Source organism: Solenopsis invicta, chromosome 4, assembly GCF_016802725.1.
Source record: "Solenopsis invicta isolate M01_SB chromosome 4, UNIL_Sinv_3.0, whole genome shotgun sequence".
NCBI lineage: Eukaryota > Metazoa > Arthropoda > Insecta > Hymenoptera > Formicidae > Solenopsis > Solenopsis invicta.
Window position 1 is genome coordinate 3,668,532 of NC_052667.1, and position 23,113 is coordinate 3,691,644.

The 23,113-nt window shown below is 39.0% G+C and overlaps 1 protein-coding gene across 4 annotated transcripts in view; it reads right to left on the minus strand.

Moving 5' to 3' along the window:
* Positions 1–7,860: 7,860 nt before the first annotated feature.
* Positions 7,861–23,113, minus strand: part of LOC105195648 (hemicentin-2) — a 142,036-nt gene continuing 126,783 nt past the window's right edge. For 3 of the 4 annotated variants that reach the window (XM_039447736.1, XM_039447737.1, XM_039447735.1), the window contains 4 exons: positions 22,381–22,747; positions 12,063–12,311; positions 10,233–10,513; positions 7,861–9,172 (listed from right to left, as the gene is read on the minus strand). In XM_039447736.1, coding sequence (XP_039303670.1) covers positions 8,996–9,172; positions 10,233–10,513; positions 12,063–12,311; positions 22,381–22,747 — 1,074 coding nt within the window. In that variant the 3' untranslated portion in view covers positions 7,861–8,995. The remainder of the gene's footprint in view (positions 9,173–10,232; positions 10,514–12,062; positions 12,312–22,380; positions 22,748–23,113) is intronic. The other variant, XM_011161157.3, reaches the window with a different exon arrangement.

The window sequence follows — 23,113 nt, forward strand, 5'->3', positions numbered from 1 at the left end:
TTCTTTCCAGTTAGAGCGTTTACGTAACCGTTGTGCAAGAAAAGTTTGATTTGACTCGTACGTGAAACTTGGCTCTGCAATGTCGCGAAACAACGTTGTCGTGTGTATATCGTAGTCACTGATATCAATCGTTAACTTTTATACAAGTTTGATCTTTCACCGTTACAATATTGATAAATGCGACAAATCATGTTAATAATAGGTGATTCTATAAAGAGAGACACGCGGTTTTATTTCGGTTCGTATTACTTCCCGACCGGTTTGTCCTCAAACATATTCAACCCCATGATGAGATGCATCGGCTGCACCGTAATCAAGCAACAACCTACCTCTCGCGCTCAGCATTTCGGCGCGATCCATTATAGCGGGGGGTATAAATTATTTAACTCAATGCATACAAATTACTTCAATGTAGCCTCTTTAATCACTTGTGGTTTGCTAAAACCAACGCTAGACTCTCGCGCTAACTAACTTCACGATCGAGCTCCAAATATACGAGAAATTCGCAGTAACGGTCACCTGCGAAATGGCATTGACGAGACGTTAAACACCTACATAATTTTAATTTCAGGGTCACTCTCGCGTGTGCATCTATTTATGTCATTGATAATACGTTTCCGCGAATTTGACGCGCGTGTCGAGAAGGATAGGAGTTTCGATCGGCAGTTGAGTCGCGGCGCTAATCGATGCTAAAGAATCGACGTGCCTTAAATGCGGCCACGTGCTTACGTTTCCCTTCTTTCAACGGAAATAGAGATAGATATAGAATAATAGTTGGAACCGACCTGAGTCTTCGCGGTAGAACAATTACGTGGAACTCTATGCGCGCGCCGTGACACAGTGAGTTTATAACCGCGTCTCGTATGCATCAAACGAAGATCCGTGATCGATTTCAATTTCAAGGACGTTCGTCAGTCTCGTCACGTAATTTGTCAAAAGTGGAGCAGGATCCTAACGCTCTTGTCGTGAACGGTAAGAAAGTATATTGATTAGAACGATTAACGGAATTATACGTTATATATGACTCGTTTACTGGAATTATATCGTACTTATACCACTGAAATACACGTTTATTTAAAACTATTTTCTATTCGTGAATTGTTATCGAACACAGCTAGTAGAGTTTCGTTATTTTCTTAATTAATACTCGCAAAAGACGCAACAACGTTAAAGTTATCGATTTTTCTTTGTATCAAATTCATGGCGATTAAATATCGCTTCGTGAAACGAACAGTCAGCTTGCAAGAGCGAAATGTTCTCTTAGGCTTTCTTTTTTGATTACTTTCTGGGTCGACTGTGTTACGCGAGATCAGCGGCAAAATTGCTTCGAATCAATCTTGAAAATTGGATCGACTAGTGCCAGATATCAAAATTGACGTGATATTATAAAAAAAAAGAGATAAAGTTCAGCAGTTTATACATACATGGAGCAATTTATTTGAAAAAGCATTGTAAGTCAATTTTTGGCGAAATTAAAATATTAAATGATTTGGAATCAATGGAGAAAAAGTATGTTACGATTTCTTTTAAATATCTGGATCAATAAAAATTGATTTGTATTATTTTTTAAATGACCGTTTTATGTATAAATTTGTTACAACTTCATCTTTTATACGTGTGTATTCCTATATCTTTCTTTTTCTCTCTAATTCTCAGTTTTTGTCAGAGCGTGATGAGCCTTCCGCGTATTTCTGTGGTTTGAATGGTTCTTTTTTACCATTTACACAGATATACGGGATCAACGATTTAAACGTCGGTTCAAACGGCTTAATTTAGACGGGTTCTCATGACAAGATACTCTCGGTGGTTCGTCATTGCCTTCCGAGAGATAACGATCGAATAAAATCAGATATGTCTGATCACTCGGATTCGAAGCCGGATTTTGAGTACGGAGAGCAGCAATAACTTTCTGCATCACGATCACTACTAATATATTCCTGTATAATTGATAAAAGTTAAATTTCAAAAAGTTTCCAAATATTGAAGAGGCTCCTCAATAATTATAATGAACCAATTATTCCAAGTATACGTAAAATAGAATAAGATCTTTCTAGGGATTCTTTTTTTAACAACTATACGCTTGCCTGCGCTCTTCTTCGAAGAACTTGAGAAATTGTTGGCTTCACAGCCCGAGAAATCATCATCCGCATCCGAGGCAGAAGAAAGGGGAATGAAGTATTCGGAGACAGCGAAAGTTCTACACTTTGACGTTACCAACGAAATTTATCCTCGCCTCATTTACTATCTCGTCACGCCGCGTTGTGGCACTTGACAAAATGTAAATCCGCATCGAGCAGGCGGCGACGGCACGCTTAAGGGTATAGAGCGACCCGTGTGTACATGCTCTACATATACATGGCGGATTACGACCGCGAAACGACGTTCGCCTCGTCCGTTGTTACCGCAGATTGCTACGATGCGAATGACAGTGCTTAACTTTTCGTTCGCGCGGAAACTTCAATCTAAACTTTCTTTACCAACGTCGTACCGGCGATGTGGTCTGGGTTTTTTCGCTCCTAAACCCAGCGGCTGTCTCTTTCCTCTCTTCCGCTCGCATCTTGGCTCGCATGACATTTTTGCCGCCTGGGATTTTCCGACGTTACTTCCCCCACGGACGATTCTTCCCGCGTTGCTACCACTTTATCGCAACTTCGGCCGCCGTTTCCGTTCGCCGGGGACGCACGATGCGGCGGAAGTAAAAGAGATTTTAGACCTCAAGTGCCGGCACTACATCCAAGGATGAGCCCTGGACAACGAAGGTGCCAAGATAAATCGTAAAAAATGATTGTTGGCGCTCGTAAAAAGTGAAATTTCGTACGACATGGTTACATCCAATCGAGAACAGATGCAATTCGTGTTAGGAATATCTTTAAGTAGCACTTCGCCGAACATCTGTCGGTAATTTCGTGCAAATGTCTATCAAAGAAATGCGTGTATCAGCCTACATCTAAATACGAATTACATAGTCGTACAGTCGTACATTTTAGAATGCAAGCTACAAGTATAAATTAGGACGGCGTGATGGAGAACGTGCATAGTTATGTCACAATATCGTTATATGCAATAGAAGTTTCTATAAAGTAAAAGAAGCCTATTATAGCTTAAAATATTCAAGGTATATATTAATTTTTAATCTAAAGTATCTTGATAAAACGGGAATCTTCATAAATGGAGAATGTAGTTCAAAATATAATTGAAGTGATGTATGATTAATTTTAATCTAAAACGTATTAGTAAAACGAGAATGCTCACTATTCTTCATGCAGGTATTATTCATAACTGTGGAATTTCTGTATGTAGTATATTAATAAAGAAATTATTAAAATTAGCTCTAATGCATATCAGAATATTTAAATCAGAATATTTGAATAATCAGGAATATCATAAGCGTAATTTAATTAATTAAACTTATGATATTTCCGAGTACCCCGTGTTTTATCTAAATATGCGTCTTACATGCTCGTCTTAATAAGAAAAGCGGCAGCTTGAAAAAAAGAATCGTCGATATTTGTGAAAATAAGAATTGCGATAATTTGTGATCGATGCGATCTTCCGACAAGGTTGCGTTTTGTCGATTAATCGTCATGGTGTGCGCAATGTTGGTTGCGAGAGCGAGTATCGCGGCTCTAAATCCAGGCCACGAAGTTATGCCCCTTAAATCCGAGTCAGGCCGACTGCCAAGAATACTTCGAGAAATTTACTGCTCTGAGAATCAAGGGAGCAATAACGCTTCTATAGAATAGGAGTTATGTTTCTCGATATATCCTCGCAATGATATCTGTTTATGCTTGAAATACTTAGCGCAGATTTAATGTTACTGCGAATGACAATGGGCTGACGAGATTTAACGAAACAACTGCATTCGCAGCATTTTTAAATATAAATTTTATTAATATCTTTGAGAGAACGGTCGCTACATGATGTGGCACCACGTATATTGATAAAAGCTCGTATCTCTCGTTGTTTATTTTTTTTTATCGACGATCTTTCTCGTAATTCCGAGGGTAATTTCAGGTGACACGTTAAAAGGATAGTTAATGCAATTAAAGCGAGGAAAAAGAGGAACGGGACTGAAAGACTATAAATGACAAATACGCCGATGAAAATTAATGAACGATGATGGAAACTGCTGATGGATTTGTTTAGCTACGACCGAAATGAACGAAAGATTACATATAATAGATATCTCTTGCCGCATTTACGGCGATCAATGCTATCACTTTCAAACATTTACAGTGAGTCTGGAACATTCAGCAGCTACGTCTGCATGCCACTTTACTGCGTTCAATCTATAATTATTTACATGGCACTCTGGAAATCGAATCGTAACGATTAGCTTCGTTAGCAATTGCGGCGTACCATGATAATAGACAGCCTATGAATAATGTAAGTGACTATAACTGCGTTTTACTGCACTCAAGTTGTGATTTAACTTTAAGTATTACATTTCATTGAAATACCTGCTCTTTACTCTTAACCTTGATAACTTGAAGCGAAATCGGAATAAAACATGTCGGATGCCTGTTGATTTTTTTATCTGCAGATTTTTTAATTAATTTAAAAAATTGTCCCTTACTTTATAAAAATGCCAAGATATTAATTATTGGAAAGAATTGGAAAAATTTAGGAATTTCACATATTAGTTACAAAAAGTACAAGAGAATGAATCTATTTGGTTTCGAACGAATATTACTTTTTTGACAGAATTTTAATTTAAATGTTGTTCTCTCTCTCTGTCTCTTTTATTTATTTATCTCTCTTTTCCTCGCTATTTCTTGTTGTTTTTATACAAAGATCGACAATGTTGAAAAAGTTAGTTAAAAATACATATGCCATCTAATTAAATTTTTACTAAGGAAGAGTGAATTTTACACGCAAATTGCTCAAAGTATAATGTACAAAAGAAAGAAAAAATAAATCTGCATGTGTGATTCGCAATATTATATTACGTACACAAATTTATTTACTAATATATTTTCTTTCTATCTCTTGTTTATCTTTTTTACATTATGAGGATTAAATCTTACATCTTAATCTATTCTAAACCTGACACAAAATTACCTCCGCGTTCATTAGTGCAAGTTAACACAAAGCCAATGTTTTACTACGTTAAATTCTAAACGTAATTTTATCGTATTCGTTGAGTGTACATCATTAGCTTGACGAATAGACCGGCAACAAAGTTAAGTCTACGATAGAGGATTACCCCATTTTCAAAGCAATTCCGTTGCATGTTTCATTTTGAAAATTAGTCACAGTTCTTGTCCTCGTTTAATATTCTTATTTTTAAGCTCTTTCTCTTCTCTTCTTTCTCTACCATTGAATATTTAAACATATGTGTACAACGAGTTTTTAAACATACTTTTTAATTTTTAATATATTTGATATATGTATGTGACCTGTACTTTAGACGTGTTGCTATTAATCGATACTCTAATGATAATATTAATTAAGAATTGGAGCGAAACAAATATCGCTAGTAAACAGTCGGAACGTAATTGAGGATTATAATCATTTTGCTTGGCTCGATAAAATAATGAGACCTAAAATTACTAAAACATTTATGGATTTAATGGACAAAGTTATGTGATACAATAAGTTCAGCTCTTGTTTCACGATGCTATGGCACGAACTCATCAATTATTATTACGAATATATAATGACATAGATATGATATAAATGCGAATTATATTAATTATGTTAAAACGCGTGTATATAAATAATTATTACTAATCCTCGTTCGAAATATAATATTAAATAAAAAATGAGGAATATTTTATATCTCTGTTTTTTCTGTATATAAGAAAATTTTTAAATTTTTACGCAAATTTTGTTTATTCTGGATCTTCATTAATTCATCTAAAAAAAAATTATTTTTTGATCTAATAAATCAATATTCTCTTTGCTTCTCAACTGCCAATTTTACCGTTAGTTTATATTTGAAATTTTTGAGAATCGATCTTTGGATTATTACTATTAAAATATTAAATATTCACATTAAAAGTTTTAATTTTTTAAACACATTATTTATTAATGTTTGAAGATAAGATAAGACGTTATAAAATAAGAAGATAAGACGTTTTCAAATTTTTTTAGATTGGTAGAAAAAAAGGAAACGGCAAACTCTTGCCGATTCCTTCTTTTAGTAAATCTCTTTACACTTTGCATGCTTTTACTGTATGTTTTTATTCGGTTTATTCCGTACATATTCTTTTTCTGAACTCAACCGATAGAACCTTTGGCGGCGAGAAAATGAAATCGATTAGGTAACCGTGGAATCGTTTCGTTGGATTATCGTGTCGAACTTACCATCGGAAATGATTCCCGCAGTTAATTGCGTGTTGCCTCGCGATTACTTCTCAAACGTCTTATCGTGTCGTAGTGCATCATCTTTTCCTCTCGCAAGAATGATGAATTATGTATTGGCAGTTTCTATTAAAAATTTACATGAGACATTTGACTTGTCTCTATATTAGATGAAACGGATATTGTATGATAAACTCTATGACAAAGATGTCGGATTACAAACAAGCAGATTATATTTTCTGCGAAAATATAACGGAATCGATATCCGATCATCTTGACATATTATTTTACTGATCAGATAACTGGCATCGTATCGAAGAAAGAAAGAATAGAGGAAAAGAGAAAAAATGGCATATTTTATACGCATTGCGGTATTGTAGGGAGGTATTGTCGGCTAGATTATAGATTGTGATTCAATCAGAACCTTAGTCGAGTGAATGCCGTGAGGTGCGATCATTGACCGTTCCATCTGCACGTATTGCGATATCATTCGATTATGATGCCTGAGTGAATCGTAATTATGTCTCGCAATTCGTAGCTGGAATAGGTGACAGTCTGATGGGGGATAGCTGCGACAGCGTTAGGAACGGAATAGGTCGTCTTAACAGCCCTGGAGACACGGATGGCACATAGAATAATAGGTTACTCCGGCAACCTGGGTTAGTCCTTGTTAGCAAGACCGAGAATGCACAATGTATGCAAACACTGTAGCGCGTCCCCGTATTCCCCCCGAAATGCTCGAATTACTGTTCTTCGTCCAATAGGATGCTCACCTAGCTGTCAGGACGCTTTTGCAGCTCTCTTCGAAGCTAATGGAGAGGCGCGACGATCTGTTTTCCTTAAAGCACTTCAGCCATCTCGCGCGCGGCGCGTTTATCTCGAGGAAATGGCGCGATACGTCTCGCCCGTGGCAATTTTCTTTTTGCGAAATATATCGTCTCTACCCCATATTGCGATGTCGACGCGTCTCGGCATACCGAGACTGCCACTTAAACGTTTGCCATTTTCCGCCGTTATTAAATGCCGTTATTTTCAGTAATTACTCGTGCCTTTCTGTTGGTGTATTAGAAGATGTGATGGGTACTTACCTGAGAAATGAAGATGCAAATAAGGTCAAATGATGATTTTGTACAATTCTTATAATCGTCTACTTTGCCAAAGTGGTATCAGGTGACTTGTGAGCATGCGCTAATAGAGAAACACTCAACTTTTCCAGTAGCGTAACAAATTAATTGATACCTACTTGGGTCGTTAAATACAACAGGAAATTGAGATATGCAATGTTGTTGTGTTCCGTACGTGTTAAGTACGTATTGTATAACATATCACACTCCAGTTGTTTTACGTTCAACGTAGAGAAATTTCTTTCATATTTGAAATAGAAGGTACGAGACGTAATGGAAGCGTAACACAAATATGTATGTACGTTGCGCAAATAAATTTATCTCATGTACCATAGGAATTTCGCCTTCTCGTGCCGTGCGTTCTTTGGTCTTAATGGAGAAGGAGTATGGAAGGAAGATCGAGTGAAGGGAAGACAAGAAAATGAGCTCGTTTGTGTAAAACAGATGAAACTTAATTCTCTTTATTCGTATTCGTATGCCATCGAGTTTTATCTTACGCGATCGGACATCTCTCGACTTAACGTGTAACGGATGAAATTCGGACATTAGTGACTATAATTCTACGGCCAGGCTCGTGTCTATTTACAATAGATCTTTGTACAAAAACTAGTTCCATATAAACAGTAAAATCCACGTTCGTGTGCCGCATCAGTGATCGGGAACGAAGACGTCGCTCCTTAAGAGATTCTCTCGTGTTCGGCGAAGTCTTTTGAACGAATTTGTATTTTCTGTCAGAGTTATTGTTATAAAAATTTTGCGTACGAAAAACATGAGCAGTGATGAGCTTCGAATACGATCACATTAATATCGTTAGTATTTTGAGGATAAGGCTGGAAATGAGCTTTGATCGAGAATTATATTCCCAATCGCGTTACCTCACAGTTGCACCGTAAGGGCAACTACTTGAAAGTAGTTTCGATAGGTTGTAAAAGTTCCGAGAGAATTAGTATGTTGAGGTCCACCATGTAAAGACGCCATTTTATGCGCGACTTGGAAACCGGAAGTATGAATAAAGTATAAAGAGCCGTTAAAATTTTCCTCAGCTCGCTTTGACCCAGCCTCATCTCCCTCGTTATTGACATTAACTACTTTTAGGGGTTAGACTCTTTGTACGTTACGATATACCATTTATACCTCAGTATGGCAGTAAAGAAATATTTTTGGACATGCACGGGTATCTTCTCTAACTCGCTAATGTCGTTTCACCTCTCGTCTCCCCCGCAAAATTATATATACGAAAATGTAGCACCGTCCCCGGCGGCATCGGCGTAACGTAATCTCTCGTGGAGAGACTGCGTTCCCATCAATACGATCTGGAACACACCATCAGCCTCTCTACGATTTTGTACAGTAAACGTTAAGTGTGTTTCGCGGAGTGGTTCGAAACTCGTGTACCAACTATGGGAAGATACCACGTTAGACTTCGCGCTCGCGTCTCGGGGATCCACGGATCTCTACATAACGCTGCTCTCCGCCCGTACTCGTTACATTTACACGTGTAAATATAATCGCCGGCGGCGTCTTAGAAGCTCACGAGGTTGATCCCGCAGGGAAACCCTCCGAACTTATATACAGCTCTCCTGTATCCGATTCGAGCGTGTCACCACTTCAGGTTGATGGAATTTGCCTTGCGCGGAGATCGACGATGAAACGGGCCTCTGTGGCATCGACGAGAGCCCTTTGCTCGTCCTCTGAAGGCTATAATATACCTGAAAGCAGGAACCCGTCCGATATTCATCAGACTGTTTCATTGATTAGGATAAGAGACGCGTGTGCGTTGTACGATCCGTTTCAATGTGTGGAAACGGTATTAAACGTATTTATTAAAAGATTTTTACATCTGATTCAGTCCTCTCGCCCCGACGTCCATATAAAAAGAAGCGAGTTAACGAAGTTGCGCAAAAGTAAATGACATGTTTAATCTATTCTGTTAGTTTGTCATTTATGATAATTATGATGATACATATGTTTTATAAAACTTATTATATTATCCGATAATATTTTACATACGATATAAATTTATCCAATAATAAATAGTATTTTTTGGATACTTTTTTTCCATTACAGTTAATAGTTTAACAAATCGATTGAACAAATTATTGAATGATCAATAGATTTTGCCTCTCGTATTATTTTAATATGGTGCAATTAATTCAGACGTCTAAATATAGAAAGCAATCGCTGATGAAGAACAGCGGAAGTCGAATACGAAGACGAGTTACGTACATCGAGACTGGCCTCGTCAAATTATCGAGAAAACTTCGACGTAATTAAACTTACGAAAGCGCAGATAACTCAAGACCCTGCTAAACCGGAAAAGTTAAAGTGGGAGACTGCCGCATATTGAAGCAACCGATTCCTCCTCTTGACTAACTTCCCATCACTTCGCTCCGAGCTTCTAATATTTAAAACAGCCTTTCTGATTTAGCTTTGCGGAAGTTAGACGCAATATTTCATGAAGATCGAATCAGACTCGGCAAAATAAAAAATTCAGTTTGAACGTAATTTGGATCCACTTCCATTTTCTTTGTTCCTCCTCGTTCAAAAATTATAAGGAGTCTCTTCGTCTTAACAGTTTATTGGAATTTATGTAAACGCTATTTATAACATTATTACAAATTATAATGTTATTAGTTATATTGAGTTTACTTACTGAACTCGATATAATTATATTTTTGTTCAAGAATCGCATTGTTTTTTTTTCTCTCTCTTTTTTTTTTTTTCTCGATAAAGAAACCAGTTTTCAGTAGAGATATTTATGGATTAATGAATAGGAGGTTATATTTCATCGCAATCACTTACGTTTTGGTTGTTACGCTGATTGTAGGCGTCCATCGCCATCTGTTTGAAATCAGCCATCGTGGGCGGATGATTGTAAGCACTTTGCTGAGACACGTGATTTTGCGGGTAATTTATGGTAGGCGTTGGCAGGCAGTCGGTCAACATTGGATCCGGGGGCAGGTCCAGACCGTGCTGAACGATCGGCCTTTTCTCCGGTGAGACGTCCTCATCGGTGGCACGATCTTTCTTTCTTCGTTGTGGCGGTGTCTTATAGACGGGGGTATATGTTAGGGGTCTTCTTTCTGCGAACAGATTTACAGAAGCCATGCAGAGACCGAACGTGTAAGCCGCTTAGTCGATTAAATCAGGAGAAACGAACAGTTTTTTTTTTTAAAGTACTCTACCTCTTGTAAATGCGAAAATCTGACATAAGCTTCGCGACGTTATTCGTCGTAACAATTTTTTTTCTCCCCCTCCCTCCTCCCCCCCTTCACTAAAAAGTAAAATTTACACTAAGACTTTGTAAGAATTTGCACTATTCTATCGATGAAACTTTCATTATGAAAGGTGAAATTTATGAGAAATCTCTCGATTTTTAAGTATCTCAATCCAACTTCATTTCCCGACATTATCATTATTCACGCAGCTCGCTCGCCGCGACGTAGTTCGCGTATTAATATCGCAAATGGAAATGTATTTTCATGGAAAAAGTAACATTGCGTTGAAATGAATTTAAATGAGAGGTTTGTTTCATGAACTCGCTTGCTATAAGTACAAAAACTAACGTTACGTGTTTATTATTATACATTTGGAAAATATCGAATGAGATGAAAATAATAACAGATTTAATTACATTCATGTGGATTTAAAATATGCATTCATTGAGAGTATATATATTTATTTTATGTACTCTCACTATATATACTCTACACTATGTATATTTTTTTATATATTATATACAATATATATATATTTTTTTTTTTTTCATATTATTTTATACAGTTTTAAATTTTTTACACAATTATAATATTAATGATATATAAAGCTTGATTGAATTATTGATATCGTGCTGAAAATTTGATATAATTTGACACATAATCGAGAAATGAAATCCAATGTAAATTATAAAATATCAGCTATCGAATGTCGATATAATATTTCTATACTCTGCTAATAATCTAATTTCATGATATTTCTATATATATATAATTTACAAAAAATATAAAGCTTATAAGAAATTCAATGAAATAAGAATTGAGAAAATGGGAAAATATGTTAATATACGATGGGAAAAAGTGTGTTTATATATATTCCAAATTTAAAGGAATCACTTTAATTCGATTTAAATTTGTTATTAAACACGCTTTTCTTATCTCGAATTACTGCATCAACCTTTTCCAAGTCTGCGTAAAAATTATCACAGTTGACATTTTGTAAAATCTTTTATGATATAATTTATTATTTAATAATTTAGCAACAATTAATTATTTCTTACAAAGAATACAATCGACAAACGTATTAATTATCGCACAAAATTTATTATGACGCACAATAATTATATGATGTACTTTATTATTATTTCATAATTAAAATTTAATGTTCAAAGTTAATAAATGTTTTATATGTAGTAATATAGTATCTCTTAAAAAAAAATCAAAGTTATAATTTTTATTATGCTCACGATTTTATTATGCTCATTTTATTATGCTTTGTCGCTTTTCGCAACGTTTGGCAAGAAAAACAATGCATATGCGACGACCCAGTTAGTTTTTCGTCGACATAAAAAAGAGCCACCAATAGATAGCCGCGCAAAGCGCAGTGCCTTTTCCAGCGGAATGCTGATGAACTCACCATATTCGTTGGGTATGATGTCCGGATCGATGTCATCGACCGCCTGCTTGGTCTGAGGGTGCACCGGGGTGGTTGCACCTGCATTAGGCGGCTCGCATACGATGGGAGCGTGCTTTGGACTTCCGGGTCGGCCAGTGGAGTGCTTCCGGTAGAGCGCCGCCAGGATTCCAGCAACGGCCAGGGCCAAAAGGGTCGCCATGGCTGCCAAGCCCAGCAACAACGGATTCAGCATCGATGCATCGGTATTGCCTGCGACAATCGATGCAAAATGCTCGATCAACTGGAACTTCTATCGATCTCTCCGTAGGGATATTCCTAGTCACTCGCTAGTACGCAACCCACTCCGCTTTTCCCAAATCTAGGTTCTATCCGACGCGGAATACAACTTGGAAATTCATAGAGCAAGAGGCGCTAACTTTTCCTTCATCGTTCGCGCTCTCGAGTTTCGGTGTTGTATCGATAAAAAGAAAGAAAGAAACGGTGGTACGGTGTTAAGGGCTGCGATTGGTCCTTCGTATTTTTCGATTACTCACGCAGATTGTGTCGCGTCATTCGCGTCGATCGTCGCTGCAAATTCGTGAACGGAATCCGGAGATTGCAGTAAACGTTTTGCACGTTTTCCAGTTACTAAATGACTTTACCGGGCGTACTTGTTTTGCGTTTCGTCACACCCAACCCTTCCTCTTTGTCTCGGTGAACGAAGGTACTAGAAAGGAACCGGTTCAATGTTTCCCTATTACCGACGCGTGACAACGTCCTGTACAAAGAGTATGTTGTTCAGCGGTAAATCGAAAAGGGATCATTGTACGAGCGCACCGCCTTGATGCACACATATATCGCAGAACTCTACTCTGAAAGTGGCCTGATTGCAAGAGCTAAACCTCCTTTGTGATAATGCCGCCTACAAAGTGGCACGATCGCTAGAGCTTGAGCTTGAGCTGCGCCAGAAAAAACCTGTGATAGTTCTCAGACATGCATGTTTAAAGATTTAAGATTTCAAGATGTTATCAAAAAACGTAATGAGGACATCTTCAGGATTCTGAAAAGATGTCTGAAGATTATTTTTTAATAAGGTGTTTTTTTTGGAGCAATGTAACTGTTTACATTACTAACTGCAATATTTATTGATTAGAATACATACTGATGCAGCATGAAAATGTTTCATTGTCAATTAATGAAATCTGGATTCCAATATTTTTTATTATTTCGGTAACACGAAGATGTAATTAAGATGAAATTGCTTTTAAATAGACAAACACGATTGCAGAGTCATCTGTATATTATATTCGATCATTCCACTGGCATCAGATAAGAGAATGTACCCCTTTATATCTTTGTGTGTGTGTGTGTGTGTGTGTATATATATCTTTTCTCGGTTGCCACGCTAGCTAATCATCAAGAAAATAAGCGTCATCAATTTCAAACGCTCGGCTTGATAAGCACAATAATAATTAACGAAAGTATGTCTACTATGAGACTCGATTACAGTTCAACCCCTCTACATAAATGTCCTGTCGCATCGGCGCATTATGTCGCACACATACGAACACCTACACCTTGCCTATCCGCCGTTTTCTGCGTGCACGCGTATCTCTTCCTTTGCGTACAAGCGCACGAAGCGGGCGTATCTCGTCGGAAGGAGGATATAATTACATCAATTAATGCGCGCCCTGCTGCGCGCGTACACTCGCGTAAAACTAGTCCTCCCTGCAAGGACGTTGGCGCAAGTTCATCCTTTCTCTGGGTTATCACGAGCCAGTTCGCGTCACTCCTACATAAACATACACCGACTCGTGTACGTGAGCATCGGAGACTATGTCCTGTCGACTCCGCATTTCCTCACATTCCCTTACGTATCGCAACCATTTCGCTAAAATTTTTTTCGCTGAAACCGCACTGCGCTAAGTACTGTTACAAACGAGTATCTTTAGCGGAAAATACATTGCATTTTAATCTGTTTGAATAAATATGCGATACAGCAGTATAAAAAATACGACAAAATTATAATTGATAATATTATTGGAGAGAGTGTGCGCTTTATTCATTATTCATGATATATACGAAAACATTGTTATTTTACGTCGTTTGCAGCAGTCTCCTTAATAATGACGGACATTACAAATACAAGTTCCGCATTTTGCTGTTATATTGCCCGCGGTAACTAAAGCTTAAACGAGCGGTAATTTCTGAAACGACGAGCTTACAGCTGAGTTAAAAACACGAAAAGACTGCGGATGCGCCTTTTGAAGCTCGTTTAACGCTGGAAGACCGCGGCCCATTCAGGATCTCAAAGAAATGAAACGGTGTAAACGAGATCGCTTCTAGACTAGGCTGCATGTTCAAGCTATAGCCTTTGGGGCTTTCTTATCTTTTCAGTTTATTGTTTGTGGTTACAGTTAAAAGAGGCATGTTCTCTTTCACAGTTAATATACATACACATTTTTATACAGATGTATGTACTCACCAATCAAGTAAAATATGTTAGCCGTGAGAATAAATCATAATAATTTTTGTCAGCAAATAATTACAGCCTCTATTTAGTTATTATAACGTCAAATATTTAATTTTTGAAAGCATACACTAGGAAAAGAGTTTTATAATAATGATCAAACCTAAATAATCATTATTAAGCTTTGGTTAATATAATCAAATATTTAGTAACTGTTTGATAACCATTAATATAAATAATTATTAAATATTACTAAATGTTTGGCTATATTAACAAATTTTTCAGTAAAATTATTTCACCAAAGCTTGTTGAGTATTATTATCAAACTTTTTATAGCGTAGTTTTAATTTCTTAAAGAGTTTGTGTAATTTTGGAATAATTTTCGGCATGTATAGACAGATTAAAATGTACTTTTTAAATAATTCTATTATACAATTATAATATTTTGTTCTTCAAGTTAATTTTATTGACAATCGTTACACGATTACGCATACAAAAGGAATGACATGTGTTACGAATCCACTCGGTAAATTAATGCTTCTGTTTGAGCAAATTCTATTTTATTTATACTTGGTTAACAATCGTTCCGTATGAATATTGCGTACTGCAACGAGAAACGGCGAAATCTAGGATTATTATTATTAGTCAAGATTTTATGACTTCTTATTTCCATGGCGGACGTGGAATACAAAATTACATTAAAGAAATGAAAAGATAATATTGAATGAAAATATTCTTCTTTTCAGTATTAACATTTTAATTTTTTTTTTTTATATAATTGTACTTAATTCATCGACAATTTGCGATTTATCACATTTAATTTTTCACTGCTGTACGTTTAAATGCAATGTAACAAATATGGTTAAATAATAAGTGATTTATATTTAAATTGAAGGATCAGTTACACATGATATAAATGCATTTCGAATTGAGATTTTAACTGTTTGTATAAAATGTATAAATAAATAAATGCGTGTTTGAAATTTAGTCCTGACAGTATATTCATCAAAAGCATCGCGTGCTTGCGTAAATTGCAAGAGAATAAATTCTCTACGAAAGTCCATTATGCAAATATTATTGAGCGAGAGGATATGCACCTAAGAGAGGCGCTTCTTAAGGGCCCGCTGAAAAAAAAGACGTTTAAGAGACGTGGCATTAAATACATAAAATTTCATCTCGCGGGCATAACGACCGAAGTTTGTTAATAAGAAATTGATAGATTGCCACTTGCTATTCCCGAGCTGTCGGTAATAAAACCTGGGTAGTCTGATTTCTTCTTGGCTAATATGTGATAGCAGTTCCGAGCCGATTAGGCGGTCGGGATAGAAAGAGAAAGTCATCGAGTCATCGATTGAAATGAATTGATAAAATGCGCGCAAATCGATGCGAGAAACTCCAATCTCGTGTATACAAGAAACATTGGCAAGAAGCAGCTTGTCACGTTTAATCCAGACAAGTCGTTCCTTAGACCGGCCACCGTTGAAATTTTTAAAAGAGCCGTAAATCCGCTGTTATCCGTAGTCCTGCGGAAGACAGAGATAGTTGGAATTCTCGGCTTGACGGGTACCCAGGGAGCATTCGTGATACTCGTTAAAGTTTGATTAGACTTTGATTGCCGGCGGAAAGCGGACCAATTTAAACTCCGCCTCGCGAACTGAGAGTAAAATTAAAAAAAAAATACCAAGGTGGGAGGAGGGGGAGAGGGAGTGGGAGAGGAAAGAGAGAGAGATAAAGAGAGGAGAAGAGAGTAAACGGAACGACATCCGGCGACCAAGTGAATGCGGACATTACGTCTCGGCTTTGCTGCGCTCCCTTCATGAAAGAATTTAGTCGAGAGCAGAGCTGTCTCTCGTTTGTACAACCGACACGCAGACAGTATGTTTACACCAGGATATGTCCTCGGCACCGAGAGTAATTAAACTTTTTCCAGTGTGAAATTGTAGATCTGCGCCGATGCATCTACCGGGGTACGGTTGCCCGATCGTGGCAGAAGAGTCTAAAAGCAGGTATAACTGCGAAGACAAAAAGAGGATAACGACGGTCGTCGTGTCACTTGTATAGTTATGTCTTGCATAGGAAAAGTTGCAAATAATAGCTTTCCTCTTTACCTTTCTTTGAGTAAAAAAATAATTATTCAGCGTTATTCCGGTGACGGTATTCGGATAAAATATAATTTGTCGATGACACGAGGAAGGAACGTTGTTAGCAAACACGGTTATAATACAAGGAGTATACTAAAACTTTATGGAAAATATTGGCTCGCTTCCGTGTGAGACTTAAGTAATTATTATAACGACTCGTATCACGGTTGAAGGAAAAGGGGAGAGGGAAATACGCGCGTGTGCACCTCCCGCGCGCGCAATTGTTTGCCTTAAACAGGATTTTAATGCACTCAAGCCGCTCTTTTGCTGCGCGTCGTGTGTTGACTATGCACTTTGTCTTACCTGCGTAAATAAGGTAGAGAGGAACTCGACGACGCCGGGAACGCGTCAGGAGGAATTCTTTGAGCCACTTGACGTTGTTGTGCAGGCCCGTCGTGTTAAGCTACTGGTCATTCAAAAAATCTGTCAGCGGACTGCCAGGGAAAGCAAACTCTCGCAGCGCTTTGAATTCAGGTATTATTAGCTGACATCTGACGCTACAGGGAACTGTCTCTCCTCTTTTCTAAAGGCACCTCACTTAAAATTCTTGTCCGAGTATTATAACAGTGTGAAACGAAATTTTCTAAATAGCGCTAAAACGCCGGCGTATAATAGGAAAAAAATTTTAACAACTTGTAAACTCGTTTTAGTTTGTGTTTTCCTGACATTTTATTGCTGCGTTTCTTATTATTTCGTTGTTTAACGGAATGTCGTCTACTCCGATCATCTTCAGCGCGTAGTTTTGTCATAATTGAGATGTCATTTTTTCAATGTGATTAATAGACGTATTTTTTTATTTAAGTTACCACATGTGTAACAAAGGAAAAGATGCTATTTTCGGCGCGTTTAACCGAAATTGAAAATGTCCCGAAGATATTCGCAAAAACGCGCAGCTGCATAAAATATATTACACACGCTGTCAAATTTCGAACACGCTCGCGGTGTCGTGGAAACAACTTGCTAGCAGCGTTGTGAAATATCACCCGCCAGCAATCCGCTGCATAAGCATCGACGTATTTCGGCTCGCTGTGCGCAGGAAAAGAGTTAATATTGACGTTCCCGTTTATCTTGTCGGTAGATCTCGTATCCTTCGCGAAGATGTACGGCCTGTTGCGCGTTTTATGAAAACAATGTCAATCGTACGATAAATCGAATCGTTTTGATCCCAAGTATCAACGTGTCGCCGCCTCTCCGTCTCCTCCTTTCTTCCTCATCTTCCTGTTACGCGACACCGAGAGAGCCGAAAACGATCTAGACGTGCGTTATCACGGGAAAATCAAACTGCAACCGGCGAAAGATACTCGTGGCGTAGATAGAGTTTCGGATGCAGATTTTCGTGGTGAAAATTTTCCGCGAGTGAAAGGCCAGAGCGGCGTGGCGCGAGTGAAGCTGCTTTTCGAAGTGGGTAAAGTAATTCGTCCCAAATCGAAGCAATCCCGTGGAAACCCGAAACCAATTTCAAAAGAATTGCATTCTGAAACCGTCCACGTGGCAACCCTCGAGGCTAAACAACCGACTCTACCGCACGTGAGAATGCCAAAACTCTCGGAAGACCTTGAGAACCTTGAGCTGGGGAAGCGATCGATCCTTGAATAGCACGGTTTCTGGGGTCGTTCCCTTTTCTCGTTAACGAAAACTGGATGTTGTAAGAGTTACCCCTTTTTTTCGGATAATTATATCGTTCGTTTCCCTCTTGAACGTCTATATTTCAGAAACTCGGTGAATATAAACGATGGGGCCAGGCTTAACTTCTTTAATATCTATAATAACAACCCGCATAAATTTGTATCGCGATGTTTATCGCATCCTTCGCGTGATACGAAACTTTCAGGATTAATCCTAAAATCCTAGTAATCCTTTTCGGAGAGTTACGCGACTTATATGCGAATGGAGTTTCCAACAAGAATATTTGGATCGCTCCTAGCAACTCAAGAGTATCCTTACCCTCCCAACCTCGGTATCGCGTTCTGTTTCCTGTTTTTCCTCTGTCTTTCTGCCTCTTCTCCCGTAGCTACGTTAACGCACCGTATCTGAAGATAGTGGTAGAAGGAAAGAGAGATATCTCTTTTTTTTTTACTGTTATTTTTTATTTCGCGGAGAGAACCGACACGGGTCGACAAGTTGAGGATACGCTACCGCTACGGAAAGAGATATATATATATATATATATATATATATTCGCCATCCGCTTAATTTTACTAATGGATCAGCCGGTATTCGTTCAATGAGCTATTACGAAATAGAGGAATAGCGGTAAGAAAGGCTGCTACACAATTTTCTTTTTGTCTTAGCCACGCCGACTTGCCTTACCGCTTTTACTCCTCGTGCTCGTTTTCTTGTGCCATCGTGGCGTGCCGCGCCGAGTTACCGTTTTTCTCGTTCTCGCAGTGTGGCGAGAGGAACTTCTCGACTTGAATCATATCTTCTTCTCAGCATGTCGGTATCGTTACCGACTAGCGTCTCGTTCGTTCGCGGCCACTTCTTGTTCCTCGCAGGAGGTACCGGTGAGGTACGCAAAAACATTTCAGTAGAAGATCTCGGCGCGCACCGCAACGGTTTGTTAGAATGGATGAAAAGGGAAGTATTTATTTCGGAACACGATAAGCGAGAAGTGCAAAATAGAGATTCAGCTCTATTCTGTGTACGGGACATAAATTATGCAGTTATCTATTTTACTCGGATATCAAACTTTACCAAACTTTAATAAAACACTTTAAAACGTTTTATTTTTATATGCAGATAAATTAGAGAAACATTTTATTCAAATATTTTATATTTATTTAGAGGTGAATTATGTATATCGTGATTGCTACGAAGGAATAATGCAGAACTTTGAGAATAAGAATAAACAGACGCAAATGTTAAAAACGTAGGCACAAAAGCTGGCACAGTGCCCTCCCTCTGTCGCTAACGGCCCCCTGCGGCTCTTTATAGGACAATGCTAGACGCGGGGACAATACAAAGAGCCCGCAAATTGGCTTCGATGGTTCGTAGACAGGCGGCCATTCGGGCAAATCAGCGCCGCGAGGTTACGGTCGTCAAATCAATATTTGCACCTCACCACCCTCGCACACAGGGAGGCAGAGTGCAAAGTCAGGCGTGTCGGAATTAGCGAAGAAGGAAGGAAGGAAGAAGAGAGACAGAGAGAAAGAGAGAGAGTAAGGAGGGTTGGACTCTGTGGTGGTGAGGGACGACGACGAGGAGAAGGCGCGGTGGAAACATGAGAATGTGGGATGGTGGCACTACGTGGTTGGTGGCATTGGAAATCGGTGGTAAACTGAATTAACTCCATGTTGACCCGCGACCGTATGTTACCAATGACTTTCTATTACGATGCCGGGGCCGCGCGGATTGAGTCCATTATAATCGAGCATTGCTCAGAATGGAGACGGAATGATTGAGGTGCCGTCAGCGGGGGATACTTGTGCAAATGTTATACTTTCCGATCGTTCGTGCATTGGCTCCGCCCGCGCGAATGAGACTTGCTGGATTTGTTGGGCCGGCTGGCTAGAAAGTATTTGCCGAAACAAGAACACGCAGCAGCCTTTTACTTTTGCGTATTAAAGTGGCGGAAGCCTAGCTTCCGTTCGCCGCAGCTGAATTCGAGCACGCCAACCTTCTAGCAATTTTTGGTATGTAATGCAGTCTGCAGCACATCGATCAAGTCGACGATTACGTTCTCGCGTTTTGGCTTTTTCGTGTCGACGAGCGACAGCACGAACAGACGCTCGGACGATAAGTTCTTTGAGTTTGATGCCTTTCAAGTTTGCAACATGGTTTAACGCCACCAATATTACAAGAAAATGTGCCGGGACGTCAAGAAACGTTTCCCGTTTGCAGTTACATGAAAGCAGAAAGACTTTACTGACGACATGAATGAGTATTCTCCCTGATAAATAAATTTATCACAGGATAAATATATATATTAAACTTTTTGACACATGTTTTCTGGTTTGTCAGTTTCTATCGATCGTAGAATAGATTTTTTATTGACTTCGCAAATTTGATTTAATGTACAAGATTGGAAAATGTCGCTGAATTATAAATTTATTGTCTAATCGATAAAAATCGATGAAAAAGTAAAATTATCTTTTTATCTTATCATGCATTTAATATTATTTTACGCGTGTAAGCAAGATGGTTTCTTTGGCTTGATAAAAATAAATAGCCTGACAGCGCGTCAATTACTCTACGATTTAATAAATTTCTTCCCTTGTCTTTCATTAATTCGAATTGCTTCGACTTAATCCCTCCAAGGGAAGAAGCGAACTGACCACAACTCAAATCAACGCAGGACGCACGCTGTTTGCTATTTCCTCATGGGATCGCATGGGGAGTCGCAGAAAGCCAGTGAAACTGTCACGTCCCATGCACCGAAGCGGGTATAGGTGTTCGTTGATTGAGAGTAATCTGTTTTGTTAATTGCAAGGTCCGCAGAGCCCGATACCTGCGGTTGCGTTGTGCTGCGTTCAGCATTACAAACTCTCCTACTGACGGTAGTCGCTTCCACCTCCATCTGGGTGGTAGACCGCCCGTCCGCCTCCCGTTCCTCACATCCTGGCTCACAACATCGCCGACCACAGTGTGAGCCTGTCGTGGAGAACAGCGAGGAGACTACGCAGGGATCGGTTAACCGACTAATTGCAATACTGACGCGTCCGCTCGCAGTATTTGTGAAATTGCGATCATATCCGCCGTCCTTGCGACGCCTATCACCAGGTATAATAGGCGCTATCCGCGCACGCCGTAACCACACCACGCATCCGAACGCACGCTAATGGACCGTCAAAAGCGAAATTCAGCGTTTTATTTTTATTTTTTTATTTTTTTTTCGGCCGAGCCGCGTCATTTTTCAGAGAGCACGTCCGCTCCGCTCGGTTTTCAACAAGACCCGACGAGGAAAAATGTAGCGCGATTGTTATTGCTGCGGCAACCGACGATCGACGCGTAAATGCAGGAAGTCGAGAAAGGAAACTGGTTTGGTCGCCGGCTGATGAATACAATGCAATCACTCTTTTTTTATTCCCGGCAGTTTGTGAAAACTCTACTTCGTATGCAATGCGAATATTTCATTTGCAAGGGTACTTCGAAGTCCTATCCGTTCCACGCAATGTGGGAGCGAGACAATTAACGAGCCATAAGTCTCTTTCTTGAGCAAAGGATACAACGCGACCGTACTTTGTATAATATAAGAAATTTAAATATAATGTCGAGAGCGTATCGTAAAGAACTTTGCGTGTGATGCTGTAGCGCGAATTTACATCGCTACAGGTTTCTTCATCCAGTAACTTTATAATATAAGTCAACCAAATTGCGCTTATGATTCGTTTACGACTTTGCTCGGAGACGTTTTAGACTTAAGATCATTCTCCTTCCTTACTTACACGTAATACGAGAATAATCATCTCCGCTAACGAGGAAACTTGTCGTAACTTCCCTTAAATTCGGAATGAGCTCCGATATTCTTGAGAAAAATAGTTACATTTATACGATTATCAAAATTTCAAACGGAATATTACGGTTCCGAGCTGAAGCTCCTTATAACTCTTTTTTCTCGCAATCAGTAATGTGTGTTTAAAATTAAAAAAAATTAGATTATTTAATTTTTAATGAGACATTTAAAAATTCGTTAGTGTATCAACGAATACAAAAAGGAAACAGCAACACTTGATGTTTCGAGGTTGCTTCGTCGCTACATAAGTATCTTGAGGAAGCTGAATGTACTCACCAGTTGTGTACATAGCGACACCCTTCAGCGTCACCGGCTCAAGTATGGCAGGTTCGCTCCTTCCTTTCGCATTAATCGCGTAGAGAAAAAGTCGATAGCTTCTTCCCGTCGTTAGTCCCGCGACTTCAAAAGTCGGCCCGTTGGGACCCGCCGGCACAGTCTTATTCAGAAGAATCGGACCTCCGTCCTCGTCGGACACGACTTCCAGCTGATAACTGTATATCGGAAGACCTCCATCGTAACCCTCCAGGCACCGGACTATCAGCCCGGTTCCCGACTTCGTGCCAAGCTCTTCCATGTCCAGAGGCGCTGACATCTCCGTGGCACTGCAATTGTGAAGAGCGTACGGGCGACCCGCGGCTATAACCTGAAACAAACAGAGACCAAAGATAAAGTGTATTTGCACTAGTCGACCAATGCACCTTTTATTGCATTACAAATGACGCGCAGTTCGATTTTTCGCTTCGAGAGAAAAAAAAAGACTGGATCGAGCGTTCTTAATACTGCACACAACTGTTTAGTTTAATAATATAGTTTAACCGCTACGTTTACATCGTCCATTCTTCTATACAGTGCAGTTTTCACAATAGGGGAAGCGCGATCGATCTTTCCAGCAGCGGCAGTAAACGACTTTACACACGTTCGAAGGCTCATATGCATGTCAAATACGAGCACAGTTTGTATCGTCAAAGAAGGCAACCTCCGCATTCTTTGTAGATGCCGTCGATCGATC